This window comes from Neophocaena asiaeorientalis, unplaced genomic scaffold (genome assembly GCF_003031525.2).
Source record: "Neophocaena asiaeorientalis asiaeorientalis breed wild unplaced genomic scaffold, Neophocaena_asiaeorientalis_V1.1 scaffold36, whole genome shotgun sequence".
Classification (NCBI taxonomy): domain Eukaryota; kingdom Metazoa; phylum Chordata; class Mammalia; order Artiodactyla; family Phocoenidae; genus Neophocaena; species Neophocaena asiaeorientalis.
The window spans coordinates 5,522,916-5,542,139 of NW_020174149.1; the positions used below are offsets into that span (position 1 = coordinate 5,522,916).

General features: G+C 39.3%; 1 protein-coding gene across 1 annotated transcript in view; it reads right to left on the bottom strand.

Moving 5' to 3' along the window:
* Window positions 1-18,927, bottom strand: part of HIBADH (3-hydroxyisobutyrate dehydrogenase) — a 105,698-nt gene extending 86,771 nt beyond the window's left edge. Inside the window, exons 1-2 of the mRNA XM_024755091.1 lie at window positions 18,736-18,927; window positions 8,950-9,110 (exon numbers count right to left, since the gene is read on the bottom strand). Of these exons, the coding sequence (XP_024610859.1) occupies window positions 8,950-9,110; window positions 18,736-18,826 (252 nt within the window). The 5' untranslated portion in view covers window positions 18,827-18,927. The remainder of the gene's footprint in view (window positions 1-8,949; window positions 9,111-18,735) is intronic.
* Window positions 18,928-19,224: the final 297 nt, after the last annotated feature.

The following is a 19,224-nucleotide window of genomic DNA, read 5'->3' on the forward strand; positions in this document are numbered from 1 at the left end:
CACAATGATAGTGATAGCTGGAATGTCACCACTGTACTGGCCACAACTGCTCCACATGTAACAACTATATACATTTGGTACATTATAATAACAGTCTCTAATTTGCACTACAGAAGGCATGTTTATTAGACAGACAAGTGTGTCCAGTTATTCAAATCATCTTGCCTTCCATGTGATGACTTCAAGACTCTGAAATAACTAACAAAATTTGGCCATGACTCAAAAGCTGGCAGGAAAAAAACAAACCTTATTGCCAGTCTGACACTCACCACAAAAGCCTTTAGGAGCCAACCTAATTAGAGTCCCTTCAGTTACATTTGCTAATTGAATGGATAAGCAAAGACAGCATGGATCAGGGAAAGGAACACTAATTTGGGAAGCCAGAGACTGGGTTTAGTTATAGCTCAGCCACTAAATCATCTGTGCTTTTGTGCAAATCACTTAACCTCTCTGGCTTCAGTTTACGAATCTACAAAATAAGAATAGTGATTTGGATTATCTTCAAGCGTTTCTATCTCCAAAGCAGAAAGGAAACTTAGCCAAGGGAATTTTTCACATTTAGTAACCTTAAATTCTAGGAAGGCACAGACTCTGTGAAAAAGGGCTGATGGTATAGGGAAGCATCTGCAATGACTCAGTACAAATGTAAAGCATTAGCAGGACTCTTCTACACCTCCACATGTGTGGACGGTCACTGACCTGGCTGACCCTGGAACATGGCTCTGCTCTGATTGCCATGGCCATGCCAGAAAAATCTCTTGACAATTCCAACTGCCTCATTCTTACACCATTGTGAATTAAGGTGACCCTACTTTTCCATTATTTTAATTTTGATTACAGGAGATTGGTTCCCTTCACAATATCTACAGTCATTAAGAATTTCTGCAACTAGATTCATCTGTATGCTAGTAAGCACCAATGGCAGGTGTACAATATAAAGATTAGACAACTGGACAGATTAAAGACAAAATCTGCTTTGCTGGGTGGGTGGCAGGAGGAATGATGGGGGCATCAGGGCCCAGAGCAATCTGAAGTAACTGCACCTCCTTTTTACATATCCAATGGAAGGAGACAACAGTTAACCTAGTTGTTTTACATAAAGAGAAAAATCTCGCTGTCTCTGCTAGACAAAACAGTCACATAAGTGAAGCTCAGCATTGCTTCCACATAAACCAAATGGGTAAGAGAAACTTGCAAAGAAATAAGACGAACATGACCTTGGTTAAACTTGCCACTCAGTGTATTTTAATCTTTCCAAGTAGAAAAGCATACTGTTGCTTCAAAATTGCACTACCCTTGGGCTTCCCTGGTGGCGCAGTGGTTGAGAGTGCACCTGCCGATGCAGGGGACACAGGTTCACGCTCCAGTCCGGGAAAATCCCACATGCTGCAGAGCGGCTGGGCCCGTGAGCCATGGCCGCTGAGCCTGCGCGTCCGGAGCCTGTGCTCCGCAACGGGAGAGGCCACAACAGTGAGAGGCCCGCGTACCGCAAAAAAAAAAAAAGATTGCACTACCCTTAAAAAACTGACCGAAACGGGTTTTGCCTACATCTTGAAACATGTGGTCAACAATGATGAAGCCCACTGAGCAAGAGACTTTTAAAGTTCTCATCTAACAAAACCTGAGTGGATGCCAGATTAGATCTCAGTAGAATTACTTAACCAAACATGTTCAGCCTTATAACCCAGGAACAAGATGGTTCCCAAGGTTTTAGAGAGAAAACAAGAGAATCCAATTAAGCCTAGTTCAACCAGAAAACTCACACAGATATGGTGCATAAGTCCCAAGACTTTTGGCACCAATCAGAGGCATCTCCAAGGAAATTCCCAGACAATGAAAATGAAAACGAAGCACAAGTCACATGCCCTGGATGCTACCGCTTAAAAAGAGAAATTGGTATCTTCTGTAAAATAAAAGGAGGACACAAGGAACTCTGCAGAATATGTTCTTAAGCAGGGATGCAGTCAAATCACTTTATCTCCTAATTTGGTTTTAATTTTTATCATCATTCTTTCATTTAAAAATATGTCTAGGGCTTCCCTGGTGGCACAGTGGTTGAGAGTCCGCCTGCCGATGCAGGGGACACGGGTTTGTGCCCCAGTCTGGGAGGATCCCATATGCCGCGGAGCGGCTGGGCCCGTGAGCCATGGCCGCTGAGCCTGCGCATCTGGAGCCTGTGCTCCGCGACGGGAGAGGCCACAACAGTGAGAGGCCCGCGTACCGCAAAAATAAATAAATAAATAAATAAATAAAAATATGTCTACAATTCTATTCCAAACAACTCTGGACTCAGTGACTCAGCCAACACAGTGGTGCATTTATATGTGCGGTGTTGGGGAATGAAGATTTGGGAGAAATATGGTATAGATACTAAAGCAACAACCGTAACAGTAGTAACAGTAGTGGTAGTAGTAACAGCACTTTCTACGTGCCAGGTTCTGTAGGGCTAAGAGGAAGGTATTATTACTACTGCCATTTTATAAGATGAGAAAATTTAAGTAGAAAGAAGTTAAATAATCTGTCTAAAAGTCACACGGCCAGCACATGATAGAGCTGAGATCAGGCAGCCAGGTTCCTCCTGGGTTTATGCGTTTAAACCACTACATTCACAATTTATTGATGCATGATTTCTAATACCCAAAGTCCTGATAATTATCATGGGTTACATTCTTAGAATAAATGCTAGAAGTTGAAATGATGCATTGTATGTTAAACCCGAGTTTCCAACAGAAATAAAGATATAATAAAGGGATACGGAGAGAGGAAACCGTAAATTTTTTATGGGAGTGACCACAAGTAACATATTAAACCAATTATAAATGCCCTAATAGAATTGGTTAACATGTAAAGGTATAAATAAGTTCATTAAATACAGTCAGGCACGTGAAGCATTTTAACATGTCCAAGTTTTTATTTCCTTCGTAACCCACGTAGTATTTTTTACTACTAGGTACAGCTGGAAGGAAAACCTCCAGGGTAGTAACACCCTAAAGCACTTCACCTGGAACTGCAGGTGGACCTTGCACCTTGAGGGGAGGGAGGAGCCGGCCCGTGGAAAGCAGAGCCAAGAAGCAGACAGAAACGGATCTAATTACATCTGTGCCCAAAATTCAGCTGTGCCTGGGTTCAGGCCACTCCCCAACTCTTCAGTTACATGAAACAATAAATCCCCAGTTTTTGCTTTTAAAAAAACAAAAAAACACTTCTTCAAGGAGATGTCCAAAGATCTTTAGAACTAGTTGATTGCTTTTTGATCCAGATATGCCTAGTTTGGTACTTTCTCTCCCTGCAAATTTCCCACTGAAAGCACAGTTGACATTTGAAATCAACTAGCCATGCTTTCTGCAGACTTTGAGGGAAAAAAATTCTGTTTTCTTTGGCTGCCATTTCATCGACTTCACTTGAGATAGTAACATCAGGGAAAGGAAGGGACACCTGTCCTTAAAATATGAGTCAACTCAAATATACTCTGAATTTCTGAACTCTTAATCCACTCACCGCACTACTGTGCACAATGGCAAGAAGTTTCAAAGTTTTCACCTATATTTTTCCATTTCATCCCAAGTCTTCTCTTTATCTTTTAGTAGTAAAACGAAACTCACTTTTTCCTTTGTCAAACATTTTAAAACTAAATATAGCTATGAATTAGGACTACTGACATTTTAACACATCAGAAGTCACACATCCAAATTAACATTACCTTTTAAAGTAGGGGTCTTAGGAAATTACACTTGCTCAAATGACCAAAACGGTTTTTAAGCTGCTGGCATAAAAATCATTTATCAACAAATGCTTTCATTTTATTATGACAGAATATTTCCCCTCAGGCCCAAAGCTTTTTTACCCTTTACCCTTCTCCTGTCATTTATCTCAATTTCACGTTCTCCTGCCCTCCGCTGCTGTTGTAATCAATACTCAGAGGACCTCTTAGAGTCAAGACTCTGAGAGGAAGCAGAGCAGTGAGGGAGATGGGACGTGGGAAAAGAGGGTTCTGCCTTCCAGGCTTTGCCGCCCCAGTGTGAACCGCCCACACAACTTTCCCACTGTGTGCTGGGAGCGGGGCAGGGCTGGGAGCTGTGGGCAGAAGCTAAGAGAGTCTCACGCTTCACTAATCTGGGACGGGCAGCCACCCAGAACCCATCCTCCTTCCTTCCCCACACCCACTTATGTATCTCAAGGAAGAAGAAAAGAAGGAAAATCCAATATCTGAGTCTGGGTCCTAGAACCCTCTGATTTCTATCCAGGAATCCAAGAGATCTCGTCTCCATGACTTTCATTTCAGGCTACAGCAATTCTGTAGGTGAGTGAAGATTAAGCACAATATTTATGTAGCTCTCTATCAGAAATGAAACGACTCTTAAGAGTTACTTATTATTTTTCCCCTCAAAACCTGCTTCAGCACTTTATTACTGTCAAGATACAAATTTAATAAATTATTTTGTCTTGCCACCCGAGACACACCTAATACATTGCCACATCCAACTCAACCTGTTTTATTCTCCACAGCACTAGGTGGACTGCTAGACACATGGGAGGTACTCAACCTGTATCGGTGGACCTAAAGTGGAAATCTCTAGAAACCTGGAGAGACAGGCTTCCACTTTTAAAGAAAATTGCTCCTTTGTCCCCATTCTTCGCCTGGATAAATCCTTATTCTTGTGCTATCTACCTAAATTGTCTAGTCTTCAGAGAACGTCCCTGACTGCCCCCTCAGCCAGCATAATGCAGATTTTACTGAAATCTGAGGAGACTCTTCGTCTTTCCACATCACAATTTGGAATCACACATTTGTGTGATTTGATAATCTAACACCTCCTGTTGGTTCCCAAAGGCAAAGACTGTAACTGTTTTGTTCTGGGCTATGTTCCCAGTACCCAGCACATAGAAAGTACTCAAGAAACATCAATCAAATTAGTAAATTAATGAACGTCCTATCCCGTTTTGCTAAGAGATTCTAAGGCAGCCTTAACCCATAGTGATCAAAGCAATAAAAAGTAACTTTTCTTCACAAAGAAGTGAGAGACTTTGACATTGTCATGTGAATAGAAAGCATTAGAAAAGGAATAACAGCTCGGTAGAGCAGAGGTGAAACCAAGACTTATGAGAACTTACTTAGAGCTAACACATACACTCCTTACTGTGCCAAACACGATTTTAAGCTCTTTACATATATGAATTCATTTAATCCTCGTAACAACTCCCTGAGAAAGCTTATTATTATTAGCCTTATTATTTCACACATGAGGAAACAGATACAGAGACACCAAATAACTTGCCTGAGATTGCAGATACTAAGTGGAAAGGGCAGGTTCTAAACCCATTTTGTAGATTCTAGCTGTACTGGTTTCCAGTGGCAGCCACAATGTTACCCCAAGCATGGTGGCTTAAAACACAGAAATGTATTCTCACAGCTCTGGAGGCCACAAGTATGAAAACAAGGTGTAGGCAGCACCACGCTGCCTCCAAAGGAGGATCCTCCTTTGCCTCTACTAGCTTCTGGCTGCCCCTGGTGTTCCTTGGCTTGCCACAGTATAACTCTGAAGACTGCCTACGACTTCCCACGGCCTTCCCCTTGTGGCTCTCTGTAAGGACACTCATCATTGCCTTTAGGGCCCACCCGAAATCCAGGATGACCTCATCTCAAGATCTTAAACCTAATTACATCTGCCAAGACCCTGTTTCCAAATAAGGTCACTTTCACAAGTACTGGGGGTTAGAACTTGGGACATTTATCTTTTTAAAAATCACTTTATTGAGATATAATTCACATAACATATAACTTGCCCACCTAAAGTATATAATTTGATGGTTTTTAGTGTATTCACAGATATGTGCAACCAACACAATTTTAGAACTTTTCATCAGTTCAAGAAAAAAAATCCCATATCCATTAGCTATCTCTCCCCTATGCCTGCCTCCCTCTTTCCCCTCCTCTCCCAGCCAGCACTAAACAGCCACTAATCTACTTTCTGTCTCTACAGATTTCTCTGTTCTGGACTTTCATGTGTCAGTGCTTCACCCCTTTTTATGGCTGAATAATATATCATTGTATAGATATACCACATTTTGCTTACCACTAATGGGACATTTAGGTTGTTTCTATCTTTTGGCTATAATGAATAATGCTGCCATTTATATACAAGTTTCTGTGTGGGTATGTGTTTTCATTTCTCTTTCATATATACCTAGGAGTAGAATTACAATCTCATCAGCAGTGTGTGATAGTCCAATTTCTCCATACTTCTTGTTATCTGCCTTTGTAATTCTAGCCAACCCAGTGGGTGTGGAAATCTCATTGTGGTTTTGATTGCATTTATCTGATGACTAATGATATTGGCATCTTTTCATGTGTTTATTGGTCATTTGTACCTTCTTTGGAGAGATGTCTATTCAGATCCTTTGTCCATTTAATTGAGTCACTTGTCTTTCTGTTTGAATTGAATGACTTCTTTATACATGCTAAATACAAGTCCTTAGCAGATATATGATTTGCAAATATTTTATCCCATTCTGTGGGTTACCTTTTCACTTTCTTGCTGGTGTTCTTTGGAGCACGAAAGTTTTCAATTTTGATGAAGTTTTATTTTTAATTTTGTTGCTCATGATCTTGGGTGTCATATTTAAGAATCCTTTGCCAAATTCAAGGTCATGAAGATTTACCCCTATGTTTTCTTCTAAGAATTTTGTAGGACATCTTTTGGGGGGCCACTATTCAACCCACTGTATACCCACTCACTATACAATCCATCATAATAGATAACTATTATTTAATTCCAACAAATTTCATTGGTGCAAAACAACATATTAAACAAGGGTGTGGTATATAATCATTACTGGCCTGACATTAACTGATCCAAAAGAAATCTAGGCACTTTATTTTCTAGTAGACTAGTTTATAAATAGGTAACAGGTAGCTACATTTCAGAATCATCAAGGAAGATGCCACACATACACTTAAAAGTGTCTCATACATAAATTTCATTAGTGACTACATATCATGTAATTAAAAGAGCTAAAGCTCCAAAGTCAAAGACAGACCTTTGTTCAGATCCTGGCTCTTGCCATTCACTCACTGTGCAACCTTGGGGATGTTATTTAACTTCTCCAAGCATCAGTTTCCTGAAAATACTTCTGTTACAAAGATAAAATTAGATAATATGTACAAAATATTTAGTAAAAAACCTGACACGTAGGAGGTACTCATTAAATATTAGTTTCTTTTCTCTCTCTTTTAAAATGTAAATGTCTCCTTCACTCAAGTGTAAGTCTTATTCTTAAGGTGGCCTTCCTTCACACCTACCTAAGCAACACTAAAAAAATAAGAATTTTGTTGGGGAATGGAGGTAAAAGGATAACTTCAGAATATGAAGTAATTCAGGCAGAGCATCAGAAAGCTCCGGAAATCTGGCAAGCAGCAGAAAAGAGATTCACAAAGGTATGATGTCCATTTCAGTTCTCCATAGGCAAGTTGTTAAGTGCTACAGGAATAGAGGGAAGAGTAATGGCATTGGTCACAATTTGAAAGGCCCTAAGCTTCTGCTTTGCCAGTCCAGGGTAAATCAGTTTCCATTCAATTTCCACCTCTGTATTACTAGAAGGGGTAGAAAGAGGAAGAGAAATTCATGTGATCTTTCATAAACACACACACACATGAAAACTTCGGGAACATTATTCTCCAAAATGCCAGAAGAATATGCTGTTATTACTTTGATTAAATTCTGTATTTCATTGAAGATATTTCCTCTGTTTAGAGACCAAGTACCGTTTTTACTCTTACAAATAAATATATAAACCACTGTAAAGTGCCAACATCAAATAGATGTGTTATCCCAAAAAGTAATATCCATCTCCTCAAAAAAACAATCCATCCCAGACTGAATATCAACTTGGAACTCCTTACCATCCTTGAAGATGGTAAAGCCACCTTTCCCAGAACAAAGAACTGATCAAACCTCTCCAACAAGTCTAAGTCCCTAAGCTACTTAAGGTCATCAGTAAACCTGCTGCACTGGTGGTACAGTGTCAATATTCAGAGACTATAAGGGCATAATCAGCCACAACCCTACCCTGAAAAGTTCCAAGATGATACTCACACATCCTGAAACAACACTGCTGCCACCCCCAGATGGCATACAAACCATGATGGAGAAGGAGATGGAGGATATCCAGATCTGCAAGGAGCCTCTAAGTTGCTTAAACCTGTTCTTTATGCACGCATTGCATTTTCTCAGTATTTATTTCAAGGCTATTACCTAAAAGTTGACTATTTATTTGTTCTCTAACCATTTTCTATATTTCACAGGAATTTTTTAGTATTCACCCAGTTCTGGGATTACATTCAGCCCCCAATTACCACTCTACAACTTGTACAAGAAGAATTTCCTTCATATCTTGAAAAAAAACTCTAAATTCAGTTACTAGTAAACTTTCTCGTGTGTGTATGTACACATATTTTACATATCATATAATATATACATATATAATATTACATATAGAGAAATAAAACTAACAAGTTAACTTTACAAATCCATTGTGTATACATCTAAGAAGATGTCACTTATTTGAATGTGGAACATCAAAATCTAGAAAACATTTTTAAACATCAAAATCTAAAAGAATCGGAGGCCTCCCTGGTGGCGCAGTGGTTGAGAGTCTGCCTGCCAATGCAGGGGACACGGGTTCAAGCCCTGGTCTGGGAAGATCCCACATGCAACGGAGCAACTGGGCCCGTGAACCACAACTACTGAGCCTGTGCGTCTGGAGCCTGTGCTCCGCAACAAGAGAGGCCGCGATAGTGAGAGGCCCGCGCACCACGATGAAGGGTGGCCCCCCGCTCGCCACAACTACAGAAAGCCCTCGCACAGAAACGAAGACCCAACACAGCCAAAAATAATAATAATAATAATAAATAAATAAATAATTTTTAAAAATCTTAAGAAAAGGTCTTACCTGTTCACCTGCATCTAGAAACTCTTTGCATGCATCAGGGAACACATCATAAATAATGAGTGGATAGCCATGTTTCATGAGATTTTTTGCCATTGGATTCCCCATGTTGCCTACTCCAATGAATCCAACTGGAGTCTTAGAAGCCATTGACCTAGAACACACTGATTTCAATACATTAGTTTTAACAGGAGCAGATAACATGTTTTATTGTAAATATTCACTCAATATTAAGAAGTCATTGTGATTTTGATATTTTCTATTAAAAAAAACTTTTTAAATATTAGTTTTAAACTAATGATCATTTAAAGATATCAACAATGTATAGGCAGACTAACTTCTGAGTATATAGTTCTCCAGGAAGCAATCATAAAATTTTAAGCATTCTCTCTTCTGCTTTCTATCTCTATAACATCCCCTTACTATTTTTAACAATAAACTTAATGTTATCATTTATTAAATACCTATTATATACTTTACCTGTTAAGTGAAGTATCCTAGATTCTCTTATCTATATTACCTTCTCTAATAATGTGTATTAAAAACTGGAAGTATTCAATAAAACCTGTATCTTGGACAAGGTCCAAGAATGGGAAAACGTTTTACCTTCCCACTTCCACATTTATAGAAACCATCCCCTCCAATGGTATAAAAAACAATCTTAATAAAAATGTTAAACCCAGACGAATGTATTTCAACCAGAAGTCACCAGTTTATAAATGGGGGGGACACTTCCATGGGCTTTCCATGGCCAGGGTAACAGTCTCGGGACCCTGAGATGACAACTCCGCGCACTTTCAGAGAAGAGGCATCTCCATTTACAGAAAAAGAAAATTGTTCTTAAAATGCTATATGCAGTGCTTCCCTGGTGGCACAGTGGTTAAGAATCCGCCTGCCAATGCAGGGGACATGGGTTCAAGCCCCAGTCCGGGAAGATCCCACATGCCTGCCGCAGAGCAACTAAGCCCATGAGCCACAACTACTGAGCCTGTGATCTAGAGCCCGCAAGCCACAACTACTGAAGCCCACATGCCTAGAGCCCGTGCTCTGCAATAAGAGAAGCTACCGCAATGAGAAGCCCGCGCACCGCAACGGAAGAGTAGCCCCTGCTTGCCGCAACTAGAGAAAGCCCGCACACAGCAACAAAGACCCAACACAGCCAAAAATAAATTCACACACACACACCAAAAAAAAGCTGTATGCAGATTTTGTTTGATTTGATTTTCTTCCTTTTTACAAAAGGCTTTTTGAAATCACACTGGGGCATACAATTCAAGGTAATGCTTTTTGCAAGAGAGCAGACAGGCTTCGCATCACCATGAAAATAATATTAGACACGATTTCTCTATTTCTAGATTTAGAACTCCACTCAAGTATTTACTGCATGAAGTACTATGACACAAGCATGATGTGGTCCTTGCCCTCCAAAGTTCACAGTCTAGTGAGAGAACAAAGAGAAATAACTCCACTTGCCCATTTCCGTATCATTTCCCGGCTTTATTTTTCCTTTTTCTTTCAAGGACTCCAGTTTTAAAACACTGTAGTGCACCAACTAATCACAGTCACCCTTTTTCAGATCCTCCCAACTAATGGATCCCTGCTCTTCCTTCAACTTAATCTCAATGTAATGAGATTTCCTAAAAGCAAATGATTTGAAGCCCTAATGCTTAAGAAATAGAGGTCTTCTTGGGTCAGAAGCACATTTCATTCCTATGAACTCCATGACTGTCTCTAACATTTCTGTTAAAGAGGGTGTCATTCCCGTGCATCATCGCCTTACCAGTGCTGAGTTTAATATGCTGGGTATGACAGGAGTCCTGTGCCTAACTTTCTGGTTCACAAGGGGTTTAATGACAGAGAAATGACACCTCACTGAATTTTTATTTTGATATTAAGCAGAATGAGAAGTATACTTTGTAAGAGAACTCTAATACTAACACCTAGCATGCCTGACTACTGTGTTAAGCTTGAAAAGGTATAATTTAACTAAGAACATTAGAAACTAGGAATATTATTATTTAAATGCAGTTAATTTTAACAGGGAACTCACTCTAAGTCAAACACTTAACTATGGCAAGGTAGAACCATAATTCATTCACACATTCAACAAGTATGAAGCAACTATCATATGTACCATGGCAGATGCCATCAAAGACACAAATGACATACAGTCCTTGCTTTCAACCAGCTTAAAACACAAGAGGACAACTATGTACACAGACACTAAAACATGAAAGTGAAGGATAAAGTATGAAAAATAATGCTGATACTAAAGAACTCATCTGGTTTGGGAACTTGAAAAAGCTAGCATTTGACCTGAGTATTCTAGGATGGGTAGGCTTTCAAGTGGAATCAGAGTAGGAACAAAGGGAGCTCCGTATAGAAAAGGAACGAGTATGCACATGAGTATATGCAAGGAAATAGGAAAGCCAAGAAAACAATGAATAAAAGTTAATATTTGTGGCAATTTTACTACATGCCAGACACTATACTCAGTACTTTATAAATAGCACTGTCATCCCATCCCATCATTAAGCCTATCTTCCAGCTCAGGTCCCTGACACTTGGTTAGTTTAAATAAAATGCCCAAGACTTTATAAGGTTGTAATGCCAAGATTCATATTCAGCCAATCTGACTCTAGGTTCTTCATTTTTAAGTGCCCTCCACTCTTCCTACAGGACGCACAAAGAAACAAAACAGCAAGATTAAGATTGCAAGAAAAAAAATGCAACCATAATGTGGAAGGCTGGGAAGTATGCTCTAAACAGTTTGAGTGTATTTTGTAAGCAAGTGGTGGTACCACAGACTGAATGTTTGGTCCTCCCAAATTTTCTACGTTGAAAAAATCATTCCCAGTGTGAGGGTATTTGGAGGTGGGGCCTTTGGGCAGTGATTAGATCGTGAGGGGAGAACCCTCACGAACGGGACTAACGCCTTTACAAAAGAGGCCAGAGAGAGCTCCCTCATCCCCTTCCACCATGTGAGGACACAGGGAAAAGATGGCTGTCTTGGAACCAAGAAGTGGGCCCTCACCTGACACTAAATATGCCAGCACCTTTATTTTGGAATTCCCAGCCTCCAGAACTGTGAGAAATAGTTCTCTGCTGTTTATAAGCCATCCAATCTATGGTATTTTGTTACAGCAGCCCAAATAGACTAAGATAGGTAGTTACTGAAAGGTTTGGGCAAGAGAAATGACCTGACCAAACCCATGCTTTAGGACAGAAATGAGGCAGCAGTGTACAATGGATGAACTAAAGGAAGAGCCTGGAGGCAAAAAGACCAACATAAAAGTGACTGTCTAGGTCTGTCTTAGTCCATTCCAGCTGCTGTAACAAATATACCATAGTATAGTTGTTATGATGACTTAAACAACAAGCATTTATTTCTTACAGTTCAGGAGGCTGGGAAGACCAAGATCAAGTAGGCAACAGATCCAGTATCTGGTGAGGGCTCACTTCCTGGCTTGCAGATGACCATATTCTTGTATCTCCGGAGAGCAGAGAGAGAGGACAAGCTCTCCTTCCTGTTTTTAGGACACTAATCCCATTCATGAGGGCTCCACCCTCATAACCCAATTACTTCCCAAAAGGCTCCACCTCCTAATACTACCACAGTGAGGATTAGGATTTCAACACATGAATTTTGGAGGGTTACAAACATTCAGTCCACAGTAAGGGCAGAGTTAATAAAGACTGGTGGCTATAGAAAAGACAGATATGAAAAATATTTCAAATACAGTAGTAAAAGGACATAGCAATAGGCTGGATTATAATATAATTACAGAAGAAAAGGATAGTGACCTTAAAAACAAAGCAACAGAAACTATCCAAAACAAAACACAGAAAAAAGAATTTAAAAAATAAAAAGAACATTAGTGAAAAGTGAGACAGCTTCAACCAGCCAAATACATAGTGAAATTGGAGTCCTCAAATGAGAGGAGAGCAAAGTGGGGACAAGAAAAATATGTGAAGAACTAATGGGAAAAATTTCCAAATTTGATGAAAACCATAAACCCCATGCATCCAAGCTCAGTGAACCCCAACACAAGAAACATGAAGAAAACTATACCAAGACACATCATAATCAAAATGCTCAAAAGCAACTGGCAGAAAAAAGACATTATGTACAAAGGACCAAAGATAAGAATGAAGGCAGATTTCCTGTCAGAAACAAAGCCAGTGAGAAAACAGGAGAGCATCATCTTTAAAGAACTGAAACAAAAAACAACTGTCAAGATAGGAATCTATCTAGCCAGTGAAACTGTACAATTATAGATGTTTGAGTATGTAGAGAGGCATGAGGAAACCGATGGGGGAGGGGTGAATGCATACATTCACTGTCTTGATTGTGATGATGGTCTGATGGTTTCACAGGTATATACACGTCAAAACCCATCAAACTGTAAATGTTAAACAGGTGCAAACTGTAAATGTTAAACAGGTGCAGTTTATTGTAAGTCAACTATATTGCAATAAAGCTGCTTTTAAAGAGTCAACATGTTTACAGAAAAAACAAACAAGAGAAGACATTTCTCAATCTAAAGATACTAAAGTGATATATCAACTGAATGCAACATGTGAAGTTTGAATGGATCTGGATTTGGGTGTTGGGGGTGAAAGTCTTATGACATTCTAAGGAAAATAATGAAATTTTAAATATGAGCTGTATATTAGGATGATACCAGGGAAGTGTAATTGTCTTAGGTAATGGTAATTTGGTTATGTAGGAGACAGTCCTTCTTAGGAGATTCACAATGAATCATTTAGGGTTTAAAGTGTCATCGTGTCTGCATTTTAATTTCAAATGATACAGGTGGGATATGAATATACTTGGAAAGAAATAAAGCAAATATGGCAAAAGGTTGGTTAACAACCGTTGACACTGAGCAAAGAGTACACAGATGTTCATGGCATTATTCTTTCAATACTTTGTTTGAAATTGTTCACAAAAAAACAAGGGGGAAAAACTTAGCACATCTCAAAAAAAAAGCACAAACATGACAAAACACAAATAACTAGGAAGAACACTTGCAACACACAATAGAAATAGGGCTACTTTACTATATATGCAAATAACTTTAAAAACTGGAAGAAAAATGTAAATAATCCATTGTTTTAAAGTATGCCAAAATCACAAAATGACAGTTAACAGAAAATATTAAAAAAAAACTTTGAAAAAATGCTCAACTTCTGTCATAACTAGAGTAATGCAAAACAAAGCAATGTAATACCATTTTCACCTATCAGCTGGACAAATGTGTTTCTTTGATAAACTCACACCTGGTTAGAAAGGACTGATAAAACATATACACTGTATATGTATTCATACACTGTAGAACTGTATTTTATGTCATCCTTTTAGAGAGCAATTTGAAAAGGGATCTACATTTGAATTTTATTATAAAATTTAAATTTAAAATGTACATACTCTTTGATCCAGTAATTCCATTTGCAGGAATTTATACTATATGTAAGGGGTCAGCACAGTTTTTCTTAAAGGGTGAGGGGGTAAACAATTTCAGTTTGGGGCCACAAGGCCTCTGTCACAACTATTCAACTCATCCACTATAGTTTTAAAACAGCCATACACAATATAAAAACAAGTGGCTGTGCTTGTTTTCCAATATAATTTTATTTACAAAAACAGGGACCCAGCTACTGGGCCACAGTTTGCTGACCTCTACTATATATAAACTCTGAACAACATAAAAATATAGTTTACTATAGGAATGTTTGTAACAACAGAAACATTATAAATAACTAAATACACATTATTAACAGGGCACTTAATTTATAATAACTAAATATACATTAACAAGGTACTTGATATTTCATAGAAAATCAATACAATGAAATAGTATGTAACGTTCAAAAGAATGTGATATATCTATCTAAAAGTATAAGGAAAAACATCTCCAGGACATGTTATTAAGTGAAAAAAAGCAAGACGCAGAGCATTATATATAATAACATACAGTATATGAGAGAAAAGAATACATATGCATTAAACGTTTTCAAGTTTCTGTAAGATGCTTAAGAAACAGCAGTTACAGCTAGAAAGTTGGACTGATGGGTCAGAGTTAGAGAAAAGACTCTTACTTTTCATTTTATAATCTTTTGAGTTTTTACCATGTGCATATAACTTTTATGACTACTTTTATAATAAATGAAATAAATAAATTGGCACACAGTGAGTGTTTAATAGTGTTATATGAATGAATTACTAACTAGAGAGAGTTTTCATCAAATGAGGATAAAAGTCAGTGCTGAAGCAAGAGTAAAAATAGTGATAAAGTGGATCCATCAAAGGTAATTTGTATTGCAGCAACCATTAAGCAAACGCTGCAGGTTGAGTCTCCAATATCCTTTCCTCCCAGACCTATGATGAAGTTCCAAATTACCTAAACCAATTATGGTACCTGCATCTCTCTGCAAATGACTGTTCACAGATTGGCAGCCCTAAGTAAAAGACTTAGAAAAATCTTTTTTAAAAATCTTTTTAGAAAAATCTGGGAAAAATCAGAGTATGTAATAGGAAATGAACTAGAGATTAAAGAAAAGATTGTATCTAATCAGCAAACTCTTGTGACTCTCCGTAACACTACCTAAGCGGCAGCCAGGAGGAAGAAGAAACTAGCCAGAAAATTTGGCAAAGTTAGTTTCTAAATATATAGATGTAAATGTACAGATTATGACCTTTTCTCCAATGGGACATGGACAAAGTTATCCATATCTTGGTAACATGAAGTGCCACCAAAAACCAGGCGACTCTAAGTTTCAAAATGCAAAAATTGGTAATGGGTTAATTATTTTACACTTCTAAAAGTTTTTTTTCTCTCATCAAAGTAATTCATTGTAGAAAACTGAAAAATACAAAAAAGTATAAAGTCATAAGGGAAAAAGTTAATCTCACTACACAAAAATAATCAGTTAGCGTTTTGTATAGCCCGTCCAGTCTTCTGAATGCATTTTTTCATTATGAGACTCTATACTGCACACACAACTTTGTGTCCTACTTTATCACATATTACGTCATAAGCATTCTTTTTGCTTTAATGCTAAGAGTTACTAAACTAAGGGTAGTGACTTACTCTATAAAGGCCTTTATTATTTGGGTCAAGTTATTTTAGAAATACAGTTGACCCTTGAACCATGAGTGGGGTTGGGGCACTGACGCTCCTCACAAAATCCAAGTATAATTTACAGTTGGCCCTCCACAACCTGCTCCAAATCTGCAGGTTAAACCAACTGTAGTACAAATTTATTGAAAAAAATCCATGCATAAGCTGACCCATGCAGTTCAAACCCATTTTGTTCAAAGGTCAACTGTATTCTCCTTATGCAATTTCACAAGTTTAAGGTCAACTTTTGGTCCCCAGAACCATGTGCAGCTTTTCAGAGTTTCATGTGCAACCCTAGAAGCTAATGTAAAGAGGGAAAAAATGGCATATATTTGATTTATACAACAAGTTATGCTGTTTTGAAGGCAGAGTTCGTACACACACAAAGAGCCAATAATAAAAAAGAACTGTATTCCCATTTCTGTCTATAATGCTGGCTAATTTTCCCACTCCACTTTTGGTCAGGTGGTCGTTTTAAGATGACCTGTTACAAATTATTTTTCCTTGTACTTGTTAGTGAATCAAATGACTATAGAGGGTCAACATCTCATTTTTTTGTCTGTACAAAGAAGTCTGAAACTAAATTTAATTACCTTTTAACATAAAACATAAAACTTACTTTTATTAAATGGTGATGAAATAGTAATGTATGTCTAGTTTAATAGTTCTCATTTTCCTATTTCCTTTTCAATGCTTTAAATATTTTAAAAGTAAGACATGCTATTACCAGCAACTTTCAGATGTCATTTTTTTCAAACTGAAATAACTGTATAGATCTTTATAATATTACCCTCCATATGATATAAACATCTTAAACATACCATGGAGACAAACATCCCACAGAATTCAGAACACTAAATAATGTTACTATTTGAACACAGTTCTTTTTCTTAATGTCCCTAGACTCCAAACTGGCACATAATTTTTCTTTTAAGACTCCAACATCAAAAAAGTTAACACTTTTGTAGTAAATTAAAATTAACAAAAATGTTTAAAACAATTCCAGAGTAAAAACAATTACTGAAGCATTTTAAACAATCATCACACACACACAAAAAATTTTTTTTAATTTGTCATAAATCTATATTCTTACAATGTATTTGGGTCAAAGAACAAGATTATATGCCAAAGTAGTCTACCAGCATTTCAAGGTAGGCCTTTCCAGTCTACAGAAGCATTTATTATAGTCACAGGCCTCAGACTCTTCTTCCATAAATTTTAAGAACTTTCCTGTAACTCTAAAAGGTACTTCAAGGGTTCATTAAAATACCGTTAGAACACCTTGTAAAACCACTAAACAGCACGTATGTCTTCCTTGACTAATCAAAACTGAAAGAATTGTGCATTCATGTGAAAACTGGTGCTACATTTACTACTGCAGAAGAGTGATTTCTTTTAAGTATCTCCAATGTAGGAGGCATTTTTTGTAGTTCAATACATGTAGCTCAAACAGTGGTTACACTCAAGTTTGGCAATTTCTGTGAGTTTGTATCTCATTACTGTGATTCTGTATCAGACATCTGTTCTCTCCCATCATATGAAGCTTTCCCTTTTAAAGCCAGAGAGGAAATTCACTCTTCTGCTTAGATTTTTACTGAGGGGGAGGAAGGGAAGCTGTTAAGAACTCAATTCCCAGCCTTTTTTTTTAAAGTAAAGATCAGAAAAAATTAATACCAAGGCTTTTTCAATCTCCCAAGTATGAGAGTGCTAAATAGTGCATTTTCAAAACTAAAAATTTTACAGGAAGACAATGGCAGTTTCCCCACAAATCAACCTATTTTCCAATTATAGAGGAATCCTGCTGTAGAAGAAAAGTGCAGGAATCATAAAGAATCAAGGACTACTTTCTAGATCCTGCTGTAATATCCTAATTCACTTATCCAAGGGGCTTTAGGTTCTTCCATCTGAAAAATGAAAGATTAGTTCTCTGGGGGTCTAAAAACTGCCTCTTCCTAAATCGATGGTTAGCTTCCATAACTTATAATGATATGAGGGGTGGGAGGGGACGGAAGCAGGATAGTTCAGGCCACAATTTTGAGAACGTTGAAAGTATTCTGGTTAATAATTTGACAGAAGTGCCATCTTCAGGTAGCCCAGTTACAGAGAAGCGGTGGAAGCCCGCCTGGCCGGTCAAGGGTGACTTAAAACTTTGCTGGAAAGACTGATCACCTGATTTGTAAGACTTCACTTGTGTAAAAACATCAGAAACAATTAAGGTGATTAAAACAAAAATCAGGGCTGCGGCCGGAGAGCGCGCCCACCCGGCGCGCTGCAAGGCCAGCCAGCGCTGCAAGGCCAGGGGTCGCTGGGGTGGTTAAGGGGTAGCCCCTGGGGCTGGGCCCTCCAATTGTCCTCAAAGCCCTAACTCCAAAGAAGCAGGACTCGGACCCAAATACTCCTCTCTCTACCCCAAGCTCTTCCCATTCCTTCCTAAGTCCCAAAAAGGACGCCGAACCCCATTCATCTAGATCTGGGTGGGGAGAATGGGGGGAAGCACTAGTGGCGCGGGCCGCAGAAGAGGCCAGGCCTTGGAACCAGTCAAAATGTTGGGTTTTAAGCCCCGATCCAACCGCAGCGCCTCCGGTGAAAAGACCTCTTCAGTCATCAGGGCGCGCGAAGCGCGCGGCCGGAGGAGGGACTGGGGAAGAAGGCGCGAGGTCCTTACCCGCTGCAAGGCTGGCCACTGCCGGTTGCTGCCGGCGGCTCCAGTACCGGAGGCCGGAGGCGGCTCCACGGAGCCGTAAGGAGGCTGCCATGCTGCCCCCGCCCCGCCTCCCCACGGTGACCTCCGCGGCTCCCACCTCACCCACTGACTGCTAGGGTGCGTGGTGCGGCGGGCGGGATTGGCAGCTGCGTGGGGCTGCATGCGCACGCGCTCTGCCGCTCGGGGCGGGCACCTACCCGCGAAGGGAGGAGCGCGGCCCCGAGAGGCGCGGCCCGGCGGGACATTGGACGTCAATCCCCTTACGGACAGGGAATCAGACCAATCAGAATTCCCACATCCTCCGCCCTTTGCGAACCACGAATAGGAGGCCTTCTCGAAGTAGCACATCCGGAGCCCTGGCTCCGCCCCCAAGTTCCTCCCTCATTTACAGGCTGAGGGCTGGAGTCTCCTTGTTTACCAAAACGCCAAGGGTTTGTGGGAGGCGGCGGC